Source organism: Cucurbita pepo, chromosome LG01, assembly GCF_002806865.2.
Source record: "Cucurbita pepo subsp. pepo cultivar mu-cu-16 chromosome LG01, ASM280686v2, whole genome shotgun sequence".
NCBI classification, from domain to species: Eukaryota; Viridiplantae; Streptophyta; class Magnoliopsida; order Cucurbitales; family Cucurbitaceae; genus Cucurbita; species Cucurbita pepo.
Genome location: NC_036638.1, coordinates 1,786,394 through 1,804,048, shown reverse-complemented (window position 1 = coordinate 1,804,048; position 17,655 = coordinate 1,786,394). Strand labels below are relative to the sequence as shown.

The following is a 17,655-nucleotide window of genomic DNA, read 5'->3' as shown; positions in this document are numbered from 1 at the left end:
TTAATTTTAAAAATTATCTTCTACAAATCATTTCCTAATTATTGGATAATATTTTTTCTTTTTCCATTTCATAAAAATTAAATTAATTTATATATTATAGTATTAACAATTTTTTTAATTGTAATTGATGTTCCACGCGAACCTAATTCAATAAATATATTTAAAAATTTGGATTATATTTATGTTTTTTTATATTATATATAGTTAGTATATGACTTTAAACGTATTATGTTGTCGAGTATAGGTATTTTTTTTATTAGATTCTAATTCACCTGGATCGATGAGGCTCAAACCCACAACTTCCGTCTTGACAAGGCGGTTCTTTGACCGATTGAGAACTCCAGAATCTCGTACTCTATTACATGACCTTACTACATTCCTTCTAGTTTTAGTAGTTGGGATCGGCTTCACTTGAAAGCGGGTGTACAAAATGGTCTCTTAGCTACGCATAACACTTTGAATAGGCGGAAATCTATGTTTATCCTCAACTTCCTTTCGATCCACATTAGCAAAGTTGATTAAAAAGATGGATTTAATTTTTAAAATAAAAAAAATAAATTACGAATATCGAATTATATCAATTTTATTTTCTATCATAAAATAAAAATAGGAATGAGAATGTGTAAAAGATAAATATTGTTATTATTTATATATTTTTTTGGTGTGTGCGATGAGATAAAATTCTCAATACACCAACAAAACTGGCCATGTTTTCAATTATATATTTATATATTAAATTTTCACGCACCTCATGGGCATTGACCAACTAAAATCAAATCTCCTCACCAAGAAGAGAAACTAATTTGTTGAATATTAAATGGCATTAATGTCAAATAAATAGTTTGTAATTAATAAACTCATAGAAGCAACCACATGGAAACAAGGCAAACACGAATAAATAATTAAATATATATATATTTTTTTCCCTCTCTTATATTTCTAATTTCCTATTTATTCTTTTACTAATTAAATTTTGCATTTTCTCAATTTATAACATATATATTTTTTAAAACATTAATTTTAAATGATTTTTACCAGAAAATTTATATTTTTTATTAAAAAAGGTAAAATATACAGCAAAAATATAACTTAATGTTTAATATAATCTTTAAAAATTCAAAATTTAACATTACACTATAGTGTTTCGTATTTAAAAAATATTTCATTATTTCTTTATGAACTATTTATATATAAATAAGATGGAAATTTGGGTGGATCAAGAGCAATGATGAGGTATGTAACCTTTGTCACCAGTCTCTTTCTACTTCTCCAGCAAAAATATAATTCTTCTAAATTAGGTTTATAACCTCTTTACAGGTTAAATGGACATCTCTAGTCACAATAAAGACATACACATAAATAAAATATTTTAGTTTGTATAATATAAATATTAAAATACCATTTATTTATTGGTCGGGAATTTTAAACTTGTGGTCAACATTATTAGATAAAATGGCAAAAAAAGAAAAAAAATATATATATATATATATATACAAATTTGTAGTTGGTCTTCTTCGTTCTTTCTTCGAAGCAACGCTAAGTTGGAGTCCGCAAGCATTAAAATTGTGCAAGCCAGCACAAACTTCTAGCAATTATTCTATCCTCTCTTTTCGTAATGATCTAGAAAGTTTCAGCATTTCAATAAGTTCATCTTCCATGGATGATTCTTCATGGCTAACGAGAGGATATTTTAATGAAATTTTATCGGATAATGACAAGTTTACTAGTTTGTAGTTATCAACATTACACGAAAGAAATAAAATGTGAATCATAGGAGAAATAAGTATTTAGAATCTTGAAACTTTGGAATGGTCCCCATAAAAATCAATCTCAGTTTGGTGTGATTTCGTGGTAGGGATGGTTCGTAATTTATTTTAATAAATAAACTTTTGGTTGGAGTTTTTGTACTGAGATCTAATTGAGAAACCTTATCACGAACCTTTTCATGATAACGATTGTTTGTAAATTGTTTGCACGTGAAATCTCTTGCATGATCAAATGTTGAAACAAATTATCGTTTTTTCTACGCATTTTTTTTTGCATGAAAGTGATGTATGTCCATAAGCTCTGAGTATACGGAAGCGACGTGCATATAGCCAGTGTGTGAGAGTAATGCATACCCAAAGGGATTTAAGATGTATGAAAGTAACGTGTGGCTACAACCAGTGTACATAAAACTGATACACACAAACCCGTGTGCATGAAAATGATCACATTAGAGAGAGAGAGAGAATTGGAAACTAAACAGGCTAAGTGGTGATCTTGGTCGGTCCAAATTAAAAATAGTCGAGCTGTTACACATATCCAACTTCGTTGTGAGTTTGAATTTTTCTGACTCTTTTTATACTGCAACAACTAAAACCCACCGCTAACATATATTAGATTATTTGGGTTTTCCCTTCCAGGATTACTACGAGAGATTTACACACCCGTGTAAAGGAATGTTTAGTTTCCCTCTTCAACCAAGGTGGGATCTCATAATCCACCATTTTGGGGCCCAACGTCCTCGTTAGCATAACGCTTTGTGTTTGACTCTGACACCATTTGTAACAAATTGTATAAGAGTTAGTAATCGAATGGTATAAGACACTGGTTAAAGTAGGGCTAGACTCTCTTCACAGTAGACACATTTTAAAACGTCGAGCGGAAGCTCAAAAAAGAAAAAACCGAACGAAAATAATATAAATTAGTCCTGTGCTTGAACTTGAGCTGTTACCAGTAGTATGCTCACGGTTAGTGTTAATACCTAACGTGTACACTGTTTTATGACTTTACGCGTATAATGGACTTTAAGACTTAATAGTATAATTGAGGTGTAATTTTCTGATTCATAGGTTAAATATTATTGTTATTTATCTTGGTTAATTTATTTTACTGTGGGCAACAATAAGTATAGGGTTAAACAATGGAATCTGAAAATTATTTCGCGGAACGCACAGCTTCATCGCCCTCCGTCTAACGCACGAAGGAAGGCGACTATGAACGAACTCGAAGGATTTTTATGCCGCTTTTAGCTTTCTCTCGCATTTCGTTTTCGTGCCATCATCCATGCCGTCGAGAACGCATTATCGATCTCAGCCCGAGCATCTAACTGATTCCGCAGATTTCTGTATCTATTTTTGATTGCTGGTTCACTCTTGATCGGCTCTCACTCGAGCTCTCCTCCCAGGTATAAGCTTGCAAGTCAATGGTTAATCGTACGTATGTTTGTGTTGTTTCTTGAGCTCTGCAATGTTTTTGCGATGCTTTCTGTTGCTATCTGTTGAAAATTTGTTAATTCGAGGGTTAGGAAGCGAAGGGGATGGGATAACGGGGGTAGACGAAGGGCTAGGGGGTTTTTGTGGTGTTTGGGGCTTTCGAGGCTGTGTGAAGGTCGTGGGTTTTGGAATGGATGTGTGAGGTTGAGGGCCGAGGGGTTTGTTGTTTGAATTACTTGAATTACTTGTTTAGGCGTGCTAATCCGGGTTACCCTTATGCAATATGCAATGCGGGTGGTACAAAGGATTTATCCTTATCCCCATGGACACTACGTTTGTGGATCGTGTAGCTCTGGATCTTATGGATTGAATCGAGTGTTGGTTTTTGTTGAAGTCTTATGGATTCACTAGCATAAAACACATCGAACCAATTGTCTTACAAATCGAAATAACTCGTTAGATGAACTACGAGTTACCCTTTTGCCGTTGTTCTTGTTCTCATTCCTTTTTTTTTTTTATTTTTTTTTTATTTTTTACTTTACAAGTGTATTTAGGACTATGAAGCGCACTAGTGTTTTGGGCAAAAAAAGTTGTGGTTTTCGACTAATCGAAACTCACTGTATATAAAATGTACATATATATTAGAAGGCATTATGATTTACGAGATAAAGACAACAAATAATTAACTAAAGACAACCAAAGTTCAAGTACAAATAGGCTATAAAATCTTTATCTCTATTTCTTCCATTATTGGATTTACAGGCCACCTTATTATCCTCCTCAGTTCAGTCTTATTTCCATGTTACTCGTAATTTTATTCCACGATCCACATCTAATAGAGAGAAAGAATGTCTTCTTTTTAAGGTTGAACAAATAGAACTTTGAGCTTTTGGTCTAAGTTTTTTCTTCTTCTTTGTTTAATTTTACTGTTTATTTAAAAAAACTCATCACACTTAAGCGAGAAGTGCATATTCAGCACAAGCCTTTTGGGGCTTTTTAAAACAATGCACAAGTTTTTTCTATCAAACGCGTCTCAATACTTTCCTCATTGGAGTATTCCTCGACCCTCTATACTTTTTGTGCAAAGCCTTTTGGTTGTCTAAAAAACTTCTCTGGATGAGCAAGTCTTTGTGCGTGTTTCTTCTGCATGGGAGTATACCTGAAGGCATGTTATCAATTTCCTCATAAAAAAAGAAGTGCACACTCCTTTAACTCTACAAGTCAAGTAGACCATAAAGAAGCTAAAATGTAACTTTCAATCAAATCATTGCGCTGTCTTCCTTTCTTTATACATCTGTAATGCCTTCCCCCCCCCCCCCCCCCCNGATTTATTATGCATATTATAAGTTTTATTAGTTGTTTCTTATAAACAATATCTATATCTTTTGGATCTTTTATTCCATATGTATAAAATTGTGTTCATTTTATTTTTGGGCCGGGTAGGGAGATATTTGAAGAAGGAATTTTATATTCACAAATCATTTCTGTTTTAAATCTAATTTTATCTCCATGTTTCTATGCAGATGGCTTGTAATCCTAACAACTAGTTTTGAAGTGGTTATTAAGGTGTTTACAATCAATGGATTCACCTGAATCCAGCAGGATTAATGTGAAGAGAGATTTAGAAGATGGTTCGGGTGTGAAGAATGATGGGGCAGGAGATGATGAAGGCTGGGATGGCTGTGATAAGAGAAAACATAGGTCAAGTAGGTCAAGAAAGTCAAGCAATGGAGAAGATGCCGACGGATTAGACAGTAGTGGAAGAAAAAAAGCATATGGGGATAGAAATGACAGTCGAAAAAGGTCAGGCGGTTCTAATAGAGGAGATAGTGAAGAAGATGAGTATGATTCAAGGAAAGAGTCACGTTCAAAGCAGACAAAAAAGAAACAAGAGGAGAGCACCTTGGAAAAACTTAGTAGTTGGTACCAAGATGGAGAATTGGATAATAGGAAAGATGCTGGGGATAAGTTAGGAAGTAGAGGTCTTGGTAAAGGAGATGAAAATGAAAAAAGAAAAATGACTTCAAAGTTTTCCGAGCATGAAAGTTCTCAGAGTAGAGGCAAAAACAAAGAAGAAAGATCTCATGATGGAGATTCTGAAAAGACACTAGATCGAGATTCCAAACACTCAGAAAAGAGACATAGTAGCCGAGAGAAAGGTCATGGATCTTCCGAGCAGGCAAGGAGATCTAGGAGAAGATGGGATGAACCAGATGCTGACAACAAAATTGAAGAAAGTTATTCTGAAAAAGTCGAGGGAAGAAGTTGCAAGGCTTCTGATTTGAAGTATGAGAGTCTAAGGGAGAAAAGTGTTCCATCAATAAATGAAGCCAGTGAGAGTAAGGGTCAGGGATTAGATTCATTCAATGACAAGAGTACAAAGTCTAACTACAGAGAGGATAAAAAACTTGATGCAGATAGAGGGAAGAGCAGAGGCAGGACAGAAGTGCAAGAAGAAGGTAGTAGGGCAAGTTCAGTTTCTCGTGAAGATAAATCAAGCCGAGACAAAACTGAGAAATATAGGCAGCAAAAAATTTCTACTAGTAGAGATGCTGCAAATGGTCGAGAGAAAGCACTCAGTTGTGATGATGATGGACGGACGTGGACCAGAGATAAAGGTGCAAGAGAAGTTGGAAATGTCGACAAGGCCAAAAGTCCTGACAGGCTGGAGAGGCATCAAGAATCAAACTACACAGATGTGGAGTATGAAAGAAGTTTTAACCACAAGCGGAAGGAACTAGAAAAAGAGGGTTACAGGGATGAAAGGCCAAAAGGCAGAGATGATAGTTGGAGTGATCGAAACAGAGATTGGGAAGGTAATGCTGACAATTGGAAAAGACGGCAACATGGAAACCAAGACAGTGATACAAAATCTGGGGATTATATGTACGATCATGGTAGGGAGTGGGAGCTTCCTAGACATGGCCGTGAGCGGAATGATAGTGAAAGGCCTCATGGTAGGTCTAGTAATCGTAAAGATGGGAATAGGGGTGAAGCAGTGAAGACATCATCAAACTTTGGCATTTTGAACGAGAATTATGATGTGATAGAGATCCAAACCAAACCTCTGGATTATGGAAGGGTGGAGTCTGGAAACTTTGCTAGGAGAACTGAAGCTTCCCAGCAATCTGATGGCAAGTTCGCACCAAGTGATGGTGAGTGGATGCATCAGCAGGAAGGAAGGGCAAGGAGGACTGATAACTATGTTCCAGGGCAATCTGATGGAGATTTGAAGGAGAGATATGCGGATGACGGGGGGGCAGATCAGAATCCATGGAGGGATGACTTTGATTTCCATGGTGAGAAGGGAAGAGGCCAGAAAGGCGTAAATTCAGGTCGCATTGCTGGTGGTCAAAGTTCTAGCAGTGGTTCACAGCAACTCTATGGCAATCAAGAGCCAGGGTCCTTCAACCGAGCTGGTCAGCAAGGAATGAAAGGGAATAGAGTAGGGAGAGGAGGCAGGGGAAGACCTGCTGGGAGAGAGAGTCAGCAGGGTGGAATTCCATTGCCAATGATGGGATCTCCTTTTGGACCTCTAGGAATTCCTCCACCAGGACCAATGCAGCCACTTACTCCTGGCATGTCACCTGGTCCAGGCCCACCAGTGTCTCCAGGTGTCTTTATCCCACCATTCTCCCCACCAGTTTGGCCTGGTGGTCGTGGTATTGATATGAATATGCTAGCTGTTCCACCAGGACCATCCGGACCTAGATTTCCTCCAAATATTGGGACACCACCTAATGCTGCCATGTATTTTAATCAATCAGGCTCTGGGAGAGGTGTTTCTTCCGGTGTAGCTGGGCCTGGTTTTAATGCTTCTGGACCAGTGGGGCGGGGTGCTCAACCTGATAAAAACCCTAGTGGTTGGGCTGCCCAGAAAGGTATTGGTCCTCCTGGCAAGGCGCCTTCAAGAGGAGAGCAGAATGATTACTCTCAAAATTTTGTTGACACGGGAATGCGACCACAGAATTTCATCCGGGAGCTTGAGCTCACAAATGTAGTGGAGGACTATCCCAAACTTAGAGAACTCATACAGAAAAAGGACGAAATTGTAGCCAATTCTGCCTCTCATCCTATGTATTACAAGTGTGATCTGAGAGACTTTGAACTTTCACCAGAATTCTTTGGAACCAAGTTTGATGTCATTCTCATTGATCCCCCATGGGAAGAATATGTTCATCGGGCTCCTGGTGTTGCTGATCACATGGAATATTGGACTTTTGAAGAAATTATGAATCTTAAAATTGAGGTAATTCTTATGTTAGAGATTTTACCAATAAAGCCTTCAGCATTAAAATAAGTTGGGACTGGAAACAATTTAGTCAGTTGACTTTTTCTTCAACTACATCACCATCATTTCCCTTTTTTGTACAGTTTCTTTCTGTCAGTATCAAATCTTCCCATTTTTTTTTTTTTTTTTTTTTTTTTTTTTTTTTTTTTNTTTTTTTTTTTTTTGCAGGCAATAGCTGACACACCTTCTTTCATATTCCTATGGGTTGGCGATGGTGTTGGCCTTGAGCAGGGCCGTCAATGTCTTAAGAAGGTAAAAATGATTATGCCTCCTTATTAGAGAATATGAGTAGCACTTTACCAATGCTTAGGTTGTGGTATACATGCCTACTAAATTGTTTTCACCTATTTAAAAAATTTCCATTGAATGATTCATTTTGGTGGGGTGCTTAGTGGGGATTTCGACGCTGTGAGGATATTTGTTGGGTGAAGACGAACAAAAATAATGCAACTCCAGGTTTACGGCATGACTCCCACACTCTTTTCCAGCACTCCAAGGTCAGTCTAATTTTCCGTTAAAAATTTCTGAGCAACCTTATTTAGATTTTGAGTCTTCTGCTGCACTGTTATGAGATCTATCCTTTTCACTTACGAGCGTTTTTCTGCTGTCTCAATGAAGGAGCATTGTCTCATGGGCATTAAAGGAACTGTACGTCGCAGTACTGATGGACATATTATCCACGCAAACATTGATACTGACGTAATTATTGCCGAGGAACCTCCTTATGGTCAGCATCGTCTTTAGCTTCCATGCCCTTGCCTGTGTTTGCATATCTTTTGATATTTTTAGTATATATTTTCTTGGTGTGTATGCATTGAAGTCATTTTCGGTAACAAATATTGTAAACTCCGCAGAGTCCAAACTTATGCCAACTGGTTTTTCTACTTCTTTCTAGCATTGATGTTTATCATGAATGGATTAATGGACAGTGACCGTAGTTTATGCTTAAAATATATCTCAGGTTCAACCCAGAAGCCCGAAGATATGTACCGGATAATTGAGCATTTTGCCCTTGGCCGCAGGAGGCTAGAGCTCTTTGGTGAGGACCATAATATTCGAGCGGGGTGGCTCACTGTTGGTAAGGAGCTGTCGTCATCAAACTTTCTTTCTGAGGTATGACAAGAGGAAACTAAAATTTTCTGCGTACACAAAGCATCGCGGCATTTGTTTTGCTTATTGTTGACCTCTGAAAATTGTATTCACGAACATATGAAATCTGACCTTTGCATGGAAAAGATAAATGTGATCTTCTTGTCAATAGGGAGAGACTAAACTACACATTTTCTGACTGGATTTGAACTTTTCTCGAACAACATTAGTAGCTCGTACAAAAATTAAGTGAAAGATTAAGAAAATGCCTTACTTGCCTCGTATATTTTTGTTGCTGTCACTTCCTCATTTTGTTGGCTGCTACCATCAGTTATTATTATTATTCATCTCTGAACTTGAATGTCACATGGTTCATATTCAGGCATATATCAAGAACTTTGCTGACAAAGATGGAAAAGTTTGGCAAGGTGGGGGAGGCCGAAATCCACCCCCAGAAGCATCTCATCTTGTTATGACGACCCCAGATATAGAGTTGCTTAGGCCAAAATCACCGATGAAAAACCAGCAACAAATGCAGCAGCAACAATCAGCAGCAGCTTTAACTGTAGCCAACTCGACTAACCGGAGACCACTGGGGAACTCGCCGCAGAATCCGACCGGTTTAGATGTTTCAAATCCTAACCCTATTACACTGCCCCCTTGGGGTTCACAAATGGAGGGTTTCAAAGGACGAGAAGGCAACAATATTCCTCTAGGCGATAAAGCTTTTGATATGTATAGGTTGGGCGAGCAGGCAAGCGGAGAGTATGTTGATTTTGAACCTCATAGACAGATAAATATGTTGTAATATATATTGTTACTTCATAACTTTTCCTCATAAAAGAAAAGGTAGAAACGTTTATATGGCGTTGCCATTTCCATCGCTTAACCTGTAGCTGTTATATTACTTAATTTTGTTATTGATTCATTGCTTCAAAGAAGGTTGAAAGAAAGTGAAATTCAATTTTGTTATTGAAGGTTCTACTCTTGGTGGCTCAACTATCTTATGAACTTACAAAAACATGAAGGAAGTTTTGAGATGTCAATTTGAGTCCTAAGAAAAATAACAATTGGTCCATGTTATTATTTTTATTTTCGAACATATTATAACGTCCAAGCCCACTGCTCCATTCTTAGGGGATATTGTTATTTTTTTTTAGGCTTCTCCGTTACTTTACTTCTTGGGCTTTCCAATTTTCACGCCCTTATAAATAATGTTCATTCTCCTCATCAACAGATGTGAGATCTCACATATATTCTCCTCCAAAACTTTTATCTAATATATATCTTTATGCATTTTCATGAGACTAAATATAATAATGTTTCGTTCTCAATCTCGTTCTCCTCCTCAACAAATGTGGGATCTCACATATATTTTCCCCCAAAACTTTTATCTAATATATATCTTTATGCATTTTCACGAGACTAACTAGTTATTTTAAAAATTAAGGGGTAAAATATAATAATTCTAAAAATTGAGACTAAATAAAAGCCACGTAAAGCTTGAGAAATCTCGGAGAAAGGAGAAAAATAAAAAAGCTTGAGAGAGAATATACAAATTTTTTGAAAACCTCAAAAGAAGAAAGAAGGAAAGAAATAAATAACGAAAGAAAAAATATAGCTGTTTTTTTATTAAATTTATTTAATTAATTTATTACTATAATAATAATAATATATATTTTTTTTTTTGTTTAAGTTCAGTAATTTTTTTAAGAGCTCGGCTTGGGTTCACGGTAACGGTAATTTTATTTTATCTTTTATTTTGTTTAGAAGGAGCGGTAATAAAATACTACGAGTGATATAATGGGATTTCTCGGCGAGTGGAGATTCTTATAATAAACCCTAGTGCAAATTTGGCCAACTGGTTTGCCTTCTTGGGTTTAAGGTTTTTGAGCGCCTAAACACAACTACCGCCATCGCTACCCCCGCCACACCGGCAGGCCCTCGACACAGAAAGCTCTCTTTACGGTAGCGTGATTTGCATCGCTCCCGGACTTTGGAGTTCTTCAGGGTGATCTCTCGCACTTCATTCACCAATGGCTTCATCCATCGCTTCGCAGTTGCAAGCTATCAAATCCTTTGTCCAGGCTGACTCAGAGCCGCTCAAAAGGCCGTTCACTCGACCTTCGATTCTTTTTGACCCCAAAGAAGCAGCTGACATTGATGTCGATACTATATTCGGCATTGCCTTACAAGGTCAGTCTGGAACGGGCTTCCTCAACAAGTTTATCCCATTCTATACTCGGATGAATGTTCACTAGTTTGTTCAGTTATCTTTTTTTTTTTTCTCTGATCCTTTTACTCTGAGATATAAATGACTGTAACTATTCTCCAATGAACTTAGCCAGATTAGTTTCCGAGGCTTAAGCTTATTGAGTGATTTTCTTGCGTAACTACTAGTTTTTTATTTTGCAGTGGAGAGTCTCGATATTCTCATTAGCTAAACTGATTTTTTGATTGATCTTCAGGGCTGGAGGTTCTTATTAGCATGGATGAACGTTTCAGAAATTATAAGAACAATTTATTTAGCTATAAAAGTAGAGAGCAGGATAGAGAGTTGATGGGTGAAGAGGAAAACAAACGTATTAACGCTACAATTAGTTCGTACCTGAGACTGATTTCGGGGCACTTTCAACAACCTTCCTCACTTAAGACTTTAGAGTACTTGATTCGCAGATACAAGTAAGTAATTCTTCAATTAATCTCCCAAGTGACAGGATCAAACCCTTTTGACACGTTGCCTCTTTCTCTTAGTCGATATCTTCTTACGCTTTACAAGGTAATCATTTTTTTTTTCAGGATTCACGTGCATAATGTCGAGGACTTAGTTCTTTGTGCCTTGCCATTCCATGACACTCATGCATTTGTTCGATTAGCGCAGCTGCTTGTTTTGGGGTATGAAATTCTCTTCTAATTTGTTTCAGCTCTGCGACTGCGGACTTCATGAAGTTTTTGATCTTTTTCTTATCTGTCTTTTAGGAATAGTAAATGGAAATTTCTGGAAGGTGTGAAATTGTCGGGTGCCCCACCACCAAGGAAGGTTATAGTGCAACAATGTGTCCGTGATCGTGGTGTTTTGGAAGTTTTATGCAATTATGTGAGTTATTATTTTTCTTTATCCATCCAGTATTCTTAACGTTTATTTTAAGAGGATATTTTTTTGCTTACGTCTAGTCACGATTCCAGTCATAAATGACTATGCTATTTCTATTCTAGGCTATTCCATCTAAGAACTTCCATCCAGCGAGGCCAGTTGTCAATTTCTGCACTGCAGTTGTTATAGAAGTTTTGGGTACTCTTACAAGCATTGAGCCCAATGTGTTAAACATTGTTCTTTTGTTTATTAGAACTGGGCTTCAGCCTGGCACCAAGGGAATTTCTGACCAGAAGGTAAGTTAGTAAGGCATATTGATTTCTATAAGTTATTTATTTATTCATTTCCCTGATAAAATGTACAAAAAGTAGAGCACAAGCCTCTAAGAACCACACTTAACGTATTAAAGAAATACTCCCCTATACCCTGATTTATCAGAGAAATTGTTCCTTAATAGTTATTTACAAAATTCTTTGGTAAGATTTAGAAGCCTAAATCTTGCTATGAGGTATCCCTCTTCCCAATGATTGCTTTATTCTCAAAGATAACTGATTTTGGTCTTGTAATTGGGTTTCCGAGTATCTTCACAGAAAATGCTTGGCAATTTGAAGGAATGATCTGTTTTCCACTTACGCTTGAAGGAGTGACCACAAATTAGGGGTTATGAAGAACATAAAAAGCAATTCAAGTCTCTTTAAAGTACATGCTTTATGGTTGCTTTGTTACTTTAATTAGATGTTGTCGTAAAAAATTGTCTGTATCAAATTATTATTATGCAATCCTTCCGTTGAAGAAATATTGGTGTCCATTAATAGTTCCATAATTAGGGTTACCAAAGGTGGGCGAAGAGATTTATGGTTTTAGTTAGAGCGGAAGTTTGAGTACTCATTGTGTCGGTTGGAGTCTTGTGGCACTAATATCTTAGATACCAAAGTGACTAGCATCTCAAGCTTTTTGTTTTGGATTTGTTTGAATTTTTTTGTGCCTAAATCTGCAAGCCTTAAATGTTTTAAGTTATAATCATTGCATTCACTTTGTATTTTCCTTCGTCCTAAATTATTGGCATGTTGTGAATCTTATAAGCATTTCTGGTTGATTAATTGCACTTCTGTCACGTTTTTCCATGTTACATCTCTTAAGTTGGTTGTATTTATATAACTATATATTGTGCCTCTGTTCCTTTAAATACAGGCTGGTGCTTTGATGATTGTTGGTTTGCTAGCCAACAAAGCCATATTGGTACCTAAGCTTGCTAAGAGTTTGATTCGATCTATCTCTGAGATTGCCAATGAGGATGCAAGGGAGTCAAGTGATATGCAATCAGTTCGACTCTCACTTATGGCTTTAATCACCCTTTCTCAGGTATTTTTTTGGTGAAAAGGCGATTTAAATTATCTTCTGCTTTGCATAGTTCATTCTAAGCTTTATTTTATATGGAAGAGAGAACTTTAAGGTTTTTTCTTATCTTAAGAGGTAAGGCCCAAACCATATCAGATGTGAGAATATTTAATACCACTTCTTAGCGTTTTTCTTTTGCAATTTGTATATCATCACCCCATCATGCATCATGAATGTATCATCGTTAGAAAAGAGGTCCAATGTATAAGCAGTGTTCTAATAATTAATCTCTCTAAATCTTTTTTATTTTTTAACTTTACTATTTTATAGTTTTTCAAGAATTGAAGCCTTTTCTTGTGAGCTCTCTAGTGCTAGGTTTTTTGACTTAATTTGGACGTATTTTTTAATGTCAACTCTTGGAACTAACCTCTTTAATTTTTTTTCTAAATCAATCATTAATTTAAAAACCAATTGAGGGTTTAAGCAGGTTGATTGAACTTGTTTTGGATTGAATGATCTCATAGCTTCTTGGCCTAGAGGGTGGTGAATTTCAGTCGAACTCTTTGGTTATGGGTTCGAGGTCTAGCAGGTGAAGGAGATGAGAGAAGAAGATTCAACTTGTTTTTGGAAAAAGTTTGCCGAAATATCCTATTGTTTGAGAATAATTGTGAACTGATGCTGATTTTTTTTTCCATGATTAGCTGACCAAACCAAATAAATGAACGAAAAACTAACCAAACCAATTGAATTGACAAGAATTGACCAAACATGCTTAAGTTTTAATTTGCCTATAGATTTTGGTTTGTTCTGAACTTATCTTTTCTATCTATTTTTCAGTCCCAATCAGTTGACATGTTTCCAAGAAAGGTATTGGATATCTTGATGGGGATTAGGTAATATATATTACTTGCTGAATTTCAATTCCTGTTGCTTCTTGTTTTGGTTTATATTTGACTTTTGTTTCTTTTATAATCAATTTCTACTCATATTTTACGTTGTCTTCTTTCTCTTGTATTTTAATGTGAAGGGATTTAGCTGGCATTCTTTTGGAACTATCCAGAGCTTTCAACATCGATAAATTCCTCTCCATCCTTATGGATTCCTTAGTTGAATATAGGTGGGACTGAGATTTTTCATTTGTCAGCATCTGATGTTATGGATGATTTAACATCGAGTTATTTGTTGTCTGTAGTTTCTCTAGTGACTTGTGTCAACGTGGTTTGATCTCACTAATTGAGACTATTCCGATGATGCATTTAATGCATAATATCATTACCAAGGTTTTAGTGAGCTGCTCTAAATTTTCTGAGAAGAGTAACACCCCAAGCTCTTCTAATCCAGGTATATGTTGAAACTTGTTATTTAGTGCGCATTCTTCTCGTTTTTCATATTTTTTTAGTGTGCTCGTTCTTGTTATTTGTTGTTTATTTTAATTTTTGTTGGCTTCAAAATCATGTATTTTTTTTGGGTTAGTGCACAAAATATTTTGGCATAGGATTTGGTTATATAACCTTGAGAAGAAAAAGGATTCTTCATGAAGGGAAATTTCTCCGCAAAGTTTCCTTTTTGATGCTTAGTGGGAAATAAACTACAGTAGTGATATGCATTATCATTATTTTTTTATAAGAAATAATTAAGGACTATATTCATCCTCAAAGGAGGACAACCTATGGGCAGGGTGGTAAAAACCCTTTTCTAAGAGGGACATTCACAAGAAGAATGTAGCGATATTATTATGAACTAAGTTACCTGACATTTTTCATACTTATGAGATTAGCTTGATTCTCTTAAATTGGAGTGATTTTTTGTGGCTAGTGATGTACTCATTTTTGTGGATTTTTTAAAATGCCTTCGTACATCATTTCATTTTTCTCCTTGAATTTCTTACAAAAAAAAAAAAAAAAAAAAAAAAAAAAAAAAAAAAAAAAAAAAAAAAAAAAAAAAAAAAAANAGAATAGAAACTGAGTCAAAACTTTTTGTTGTGGAACTAATTGGTCAACTCATTTAGATATTTTTATGGGGCACCTGCTATCCTGCTTTTGCTAGTTAGGAACTTTTCTTTGGCCAATCAAATAATGAACTGGTTTGTTGTCTCAATAAATTTCTGCATAATTTTTGTTAGCTACTGAAGAAAAAAAAAAAAAAAAAACATGAAATAATTAGTTAAGTTTCAGTACTTGTTTTTGCCAACTTTTTTTTATTAGCTTGGCTAACCAGAATCTTTCCTCTAGGTTCTTGGGCGAAGAAGTTTATAATTGTTGTCAATAAAGTTTATCCTTCAGAATTTCATTCAGCTGTTCAGAAGTTCTTTGAGGTATCTTCAGGAGCATTTATTTTCATTTTTGTATTGAACTATATATATCCTTTCTTCTTGATGCCTTATTGTTTTGATCTGCTAACAGGATGCAAAATTGCAACATAAGATTGGGGGCTCTGTATATGAGATTGTGTGCAATACTTTAGATGGGAGTTGTGATATGTCGCTGCCTATTTCAGATTCAAAACTTTTGTTTGCTTTGCATCATCCTAAGGTATAGTATTATAGTGCACTCGCCTTGTCTTTAAATTTTTTTATTACTTTATGCGCATGTGGCTTCGTTATTGTTTTCAGTTTGAAGGTATCGTGTTCGAAATCTGAAAGAACCCATATGAATACTTTTTCATCTTATGTAGCATATATTGAGTTTTTTTGGTGCTTTCTTTGTGTTATAGGCTGAGGTTCGTCGTGCTGCTCTTTCGACTTTGAGCACGGCTGGAAATTTGAAAGCTAAAACTGATCATTTAGAGGTAACATATACATATATATTTTGCTATAATTTCTGGGCATGGGAGTGGGGAATGAGTCAAACCATGGTGACCATTTACCTAGGATTTATTAGGAAGGAAGAAAACTAGGGAAGCTGAGGACATTTTGTATATTTGTAACTTGGACTGGAATTTATTTTAGGAAGGAAGAAAACTAGGGAAGCTCTTGGGAGGACATTTCTTATAATTTGTGTTCGATAGACTGTCTGAGACTTATTAGATTATAGATAGCTGTAGCAGAAGTATGTTGTGTGAACATCTTAAGGGGCTGTTAGGCAGTTTTATCCTGATTATAGGAGAAATAGCTTCTTGAGGTCAATGATTATAATGATCCAAATTGTATAAGCCTTGGTAGAATGATGTGCTGTGCTGTTGGTTCATCATTGTTTGTAATTTTACTTGAATGCTTCCAATTTAATGTAATTAAGTTTAGCTAGTTGGGTTGATAACTGTATCTGTTAAATTTTAATGTGCTTTTCATTTGTTTACATTTTTAGTTACCATTGAATATAATTAAGTTTGGCTAGTCGGTTGATAACTTGATCTGTTAAATGTCAATGTTCTTTCATTTTTTTTACTTCAAAATTAATGTTTACTAGCAGCAGAAAGTTTCTGCCAACTGGTTAAATGGTAGCTTATCTGGGAATGCTTTTGGTAACTTTCATTGTTGACCATATATTCATGTTAAAATCGTCCATTTCTCTTTTTTCTTTTTCTTATTGAACAGAGTTTAGTGACTGTTCAAGATGCCATCTTGAAACTACTTCGGGATGATGACCTTACTGTTGTTCAGAAAGCTATCACTCTTGATGGAATCTCTGACATATTGAGTTCATCTGTTCTTCTCAAAGCATTAAAGGACGTGCTTTTTAGATGCATTGGCGTTTTGAAGTCTGGTATGATTTCTACTTAGCTTGAAAATTTTCTATATGCATCATTGCTAGCTATTCTGAAGAATTTCACATTTTTATTTTCTTTTGCCTATTAGTTTCTTATTTTGGAGTTGTGTATAACATGTCCGTGCACTTAAAAAAATTTCAATAGAGCCCAAACTTTCTTTTTTGTATCCAATAGATTGTCTCATAAGTTTTTCTAACCTTTCAATGATGTGTCTAGCAGGTATCTAAACAAGTATTTGATAAGTTTTTGAATCTTCAATTTTGTATCTAATAGGTCCCTGATTTGTAAGTTCAAAGACTTGTTGAATCATTTTTTTACCTTAACTGGTTTATTAAAAATAAATTTTAAGTGTAGGGACCAAACTAGATTTTATTTTGTATGTTCTACTTGGAGATCTTCTTAAGGGAAACATAAAATATAAATGAAATAACAATGGGCTTTGGTTTGACTACATTTTAGAATTTATGCTTTGTTCCTCAAGGTTTTGAACGATGGATAACCGCTTTCAATTTTATGCTCTAGCTTATAGGTTTTGTATGAGGTTCTATTTGTGGCTTCATTGTGCACTCTGTTTGTACCCTGAAAATGTGTCGTTTCTTGTGTTAGATAAAACCTTTGTTTTTTCCTTATTTAGATTCACACGTTTACATTTAATTTACCTTTGACCATTTGACAAACACGTCGAATGGATTAGCGAATTATTAGACGTCAATTTTCGAGGGAGTGGCACAGATTCAGTTGGCCACTCTCCACCCATTTTTAGGATAGGTTGTATTTAAATAGGAAATCTGTTTACAAGATTTCACAACCGGATTTTGAAGAGCAGTCAAACTTTCAGTCCTTCTCTCTCTCTTATTTTAGGCATTTTATCTTTCTTCCAACAACCTCTTATCGACAATATCCTCTCGGTGATTTCCCTGGCCGATTATCGAAATCCAACA

The 17,655-nt window shown here is 35.6% G+C and overlaps 2 protein-coding genes across 2 annotated transcripts in view; both read left to right on the top strand.

Moving 5' to 3' along the window:
- The first annotated feature begins 2,914 nt into the window (after positions 1 to 2,914).
- Positions 2,915 to 9,497, top strand: LOC111795478 (methyltransferase-like protein 1). The gene is made up of 7 exons (XM_023677931.1): positions 2,915 to 3,169; positions 4,721 to 7,446; positions 7,657 to 7,740; positions 7,881 to 7,985; positions 8,107 to 8,215; positions 8,450 to 8,601; positions 8,960 to 9,497. The coding sequence occupies exons 2-7, from the start codon at positions 4,777 to 4,779 to the stop codon at positions 9,383 to 9,385; spliced, it is 3,546 nt and encodes a 1,181-aa protein (XP_023533699.1). The 5' UTR covers positions 2,915 to 3,169; positions 4,721 to 4,776; the 3' UTR covers positions 9,386 to 9,497.
- A 932-nt stretch (positions 9,498 to 10,429) lies between these two features.
- Positions 10,430 to 17,655, top strand: part of LOC111795012 (uncharacterized protein At3g06530) — a 26,407-nt gene continuing 19,181 nt past the window's right edge. The window contains exons 1-13 of the mRNA XM_023677236.1: positions 10,430 to 10,773; positions 11,046 to 11,259; positions 11,377 to 11,472; positions 11,557 to 11,674; positions 11,794 to 11,967; positions 12,863 to 13,033; positions 13,847 to 13,902; positions 14,037 to 14,126; positions 14,202 to 14,350; positions 15,241 to 15,323; positions 15,412 to 15,540; positions 15,722 to 15,796; positions 16,542 to 16,710. Of these exons, the coding sequence (XP_023533004.1) occupies positions 10,614 to 10,773; positions 11,046 to 11,259; positions 11,377 to 11,472; positions 11,557 to 11,674; positions 11,794 to 11,967; positions 12,863 to 13,033; positions 13,847 to 13,902; positions 14,037 to 14,126; positions 14,202 to 14,350; positions 15,241 to 15,323; positions 15,412 to 15,540; positions 15,722 to 15,796; positions 16,542 to 16,710 (1,684 nt within the window). The 5' untranslated portion in view covers positions 10,430 to 10,613. The remainder of the gene's footprint in view (positions 10,774 to 11,045; positions 11,260 to 11,376; positions 11,473 to 11,556; positions 11,675 to 11,793; positions 11,968 to 12,862; positions 13,034 to 13,846; positions 13,903 to 14,036; positions 14,127 to 14,201; positions 14,351 to 15,240; positions 15,324 to 15,411; positions 15,541 to 15,721; positions 15,797 to 16,541; positions 16,711 to 17,655) is intronic.

Excerpts from the sequence above, each read along its gene's own strand:
- LOC111795478 (XM_023677931.1), top strand. The coding sequence starts at position 4,777 with ATGGATTCACCTGAATCCAGCAGGATTAATGTGAAGAGAGATTTAGAA. Across the intron at positions 7,741-7,880 it reads GCCGTCAATGTCTTAAGAAG|TGGGGATTTCGACGCTGTGA; the intron begins GTAAAAATGATT and ends TGGGGTGCTTAG. Across the intron at positions 8,216-8,449 it reads TGCCGAGGAACCTCCTTATG|GTTCAACCCAGAAGCCCGAA; the intron begins GTCAGCATCGTC and ends AATATATCTCAG.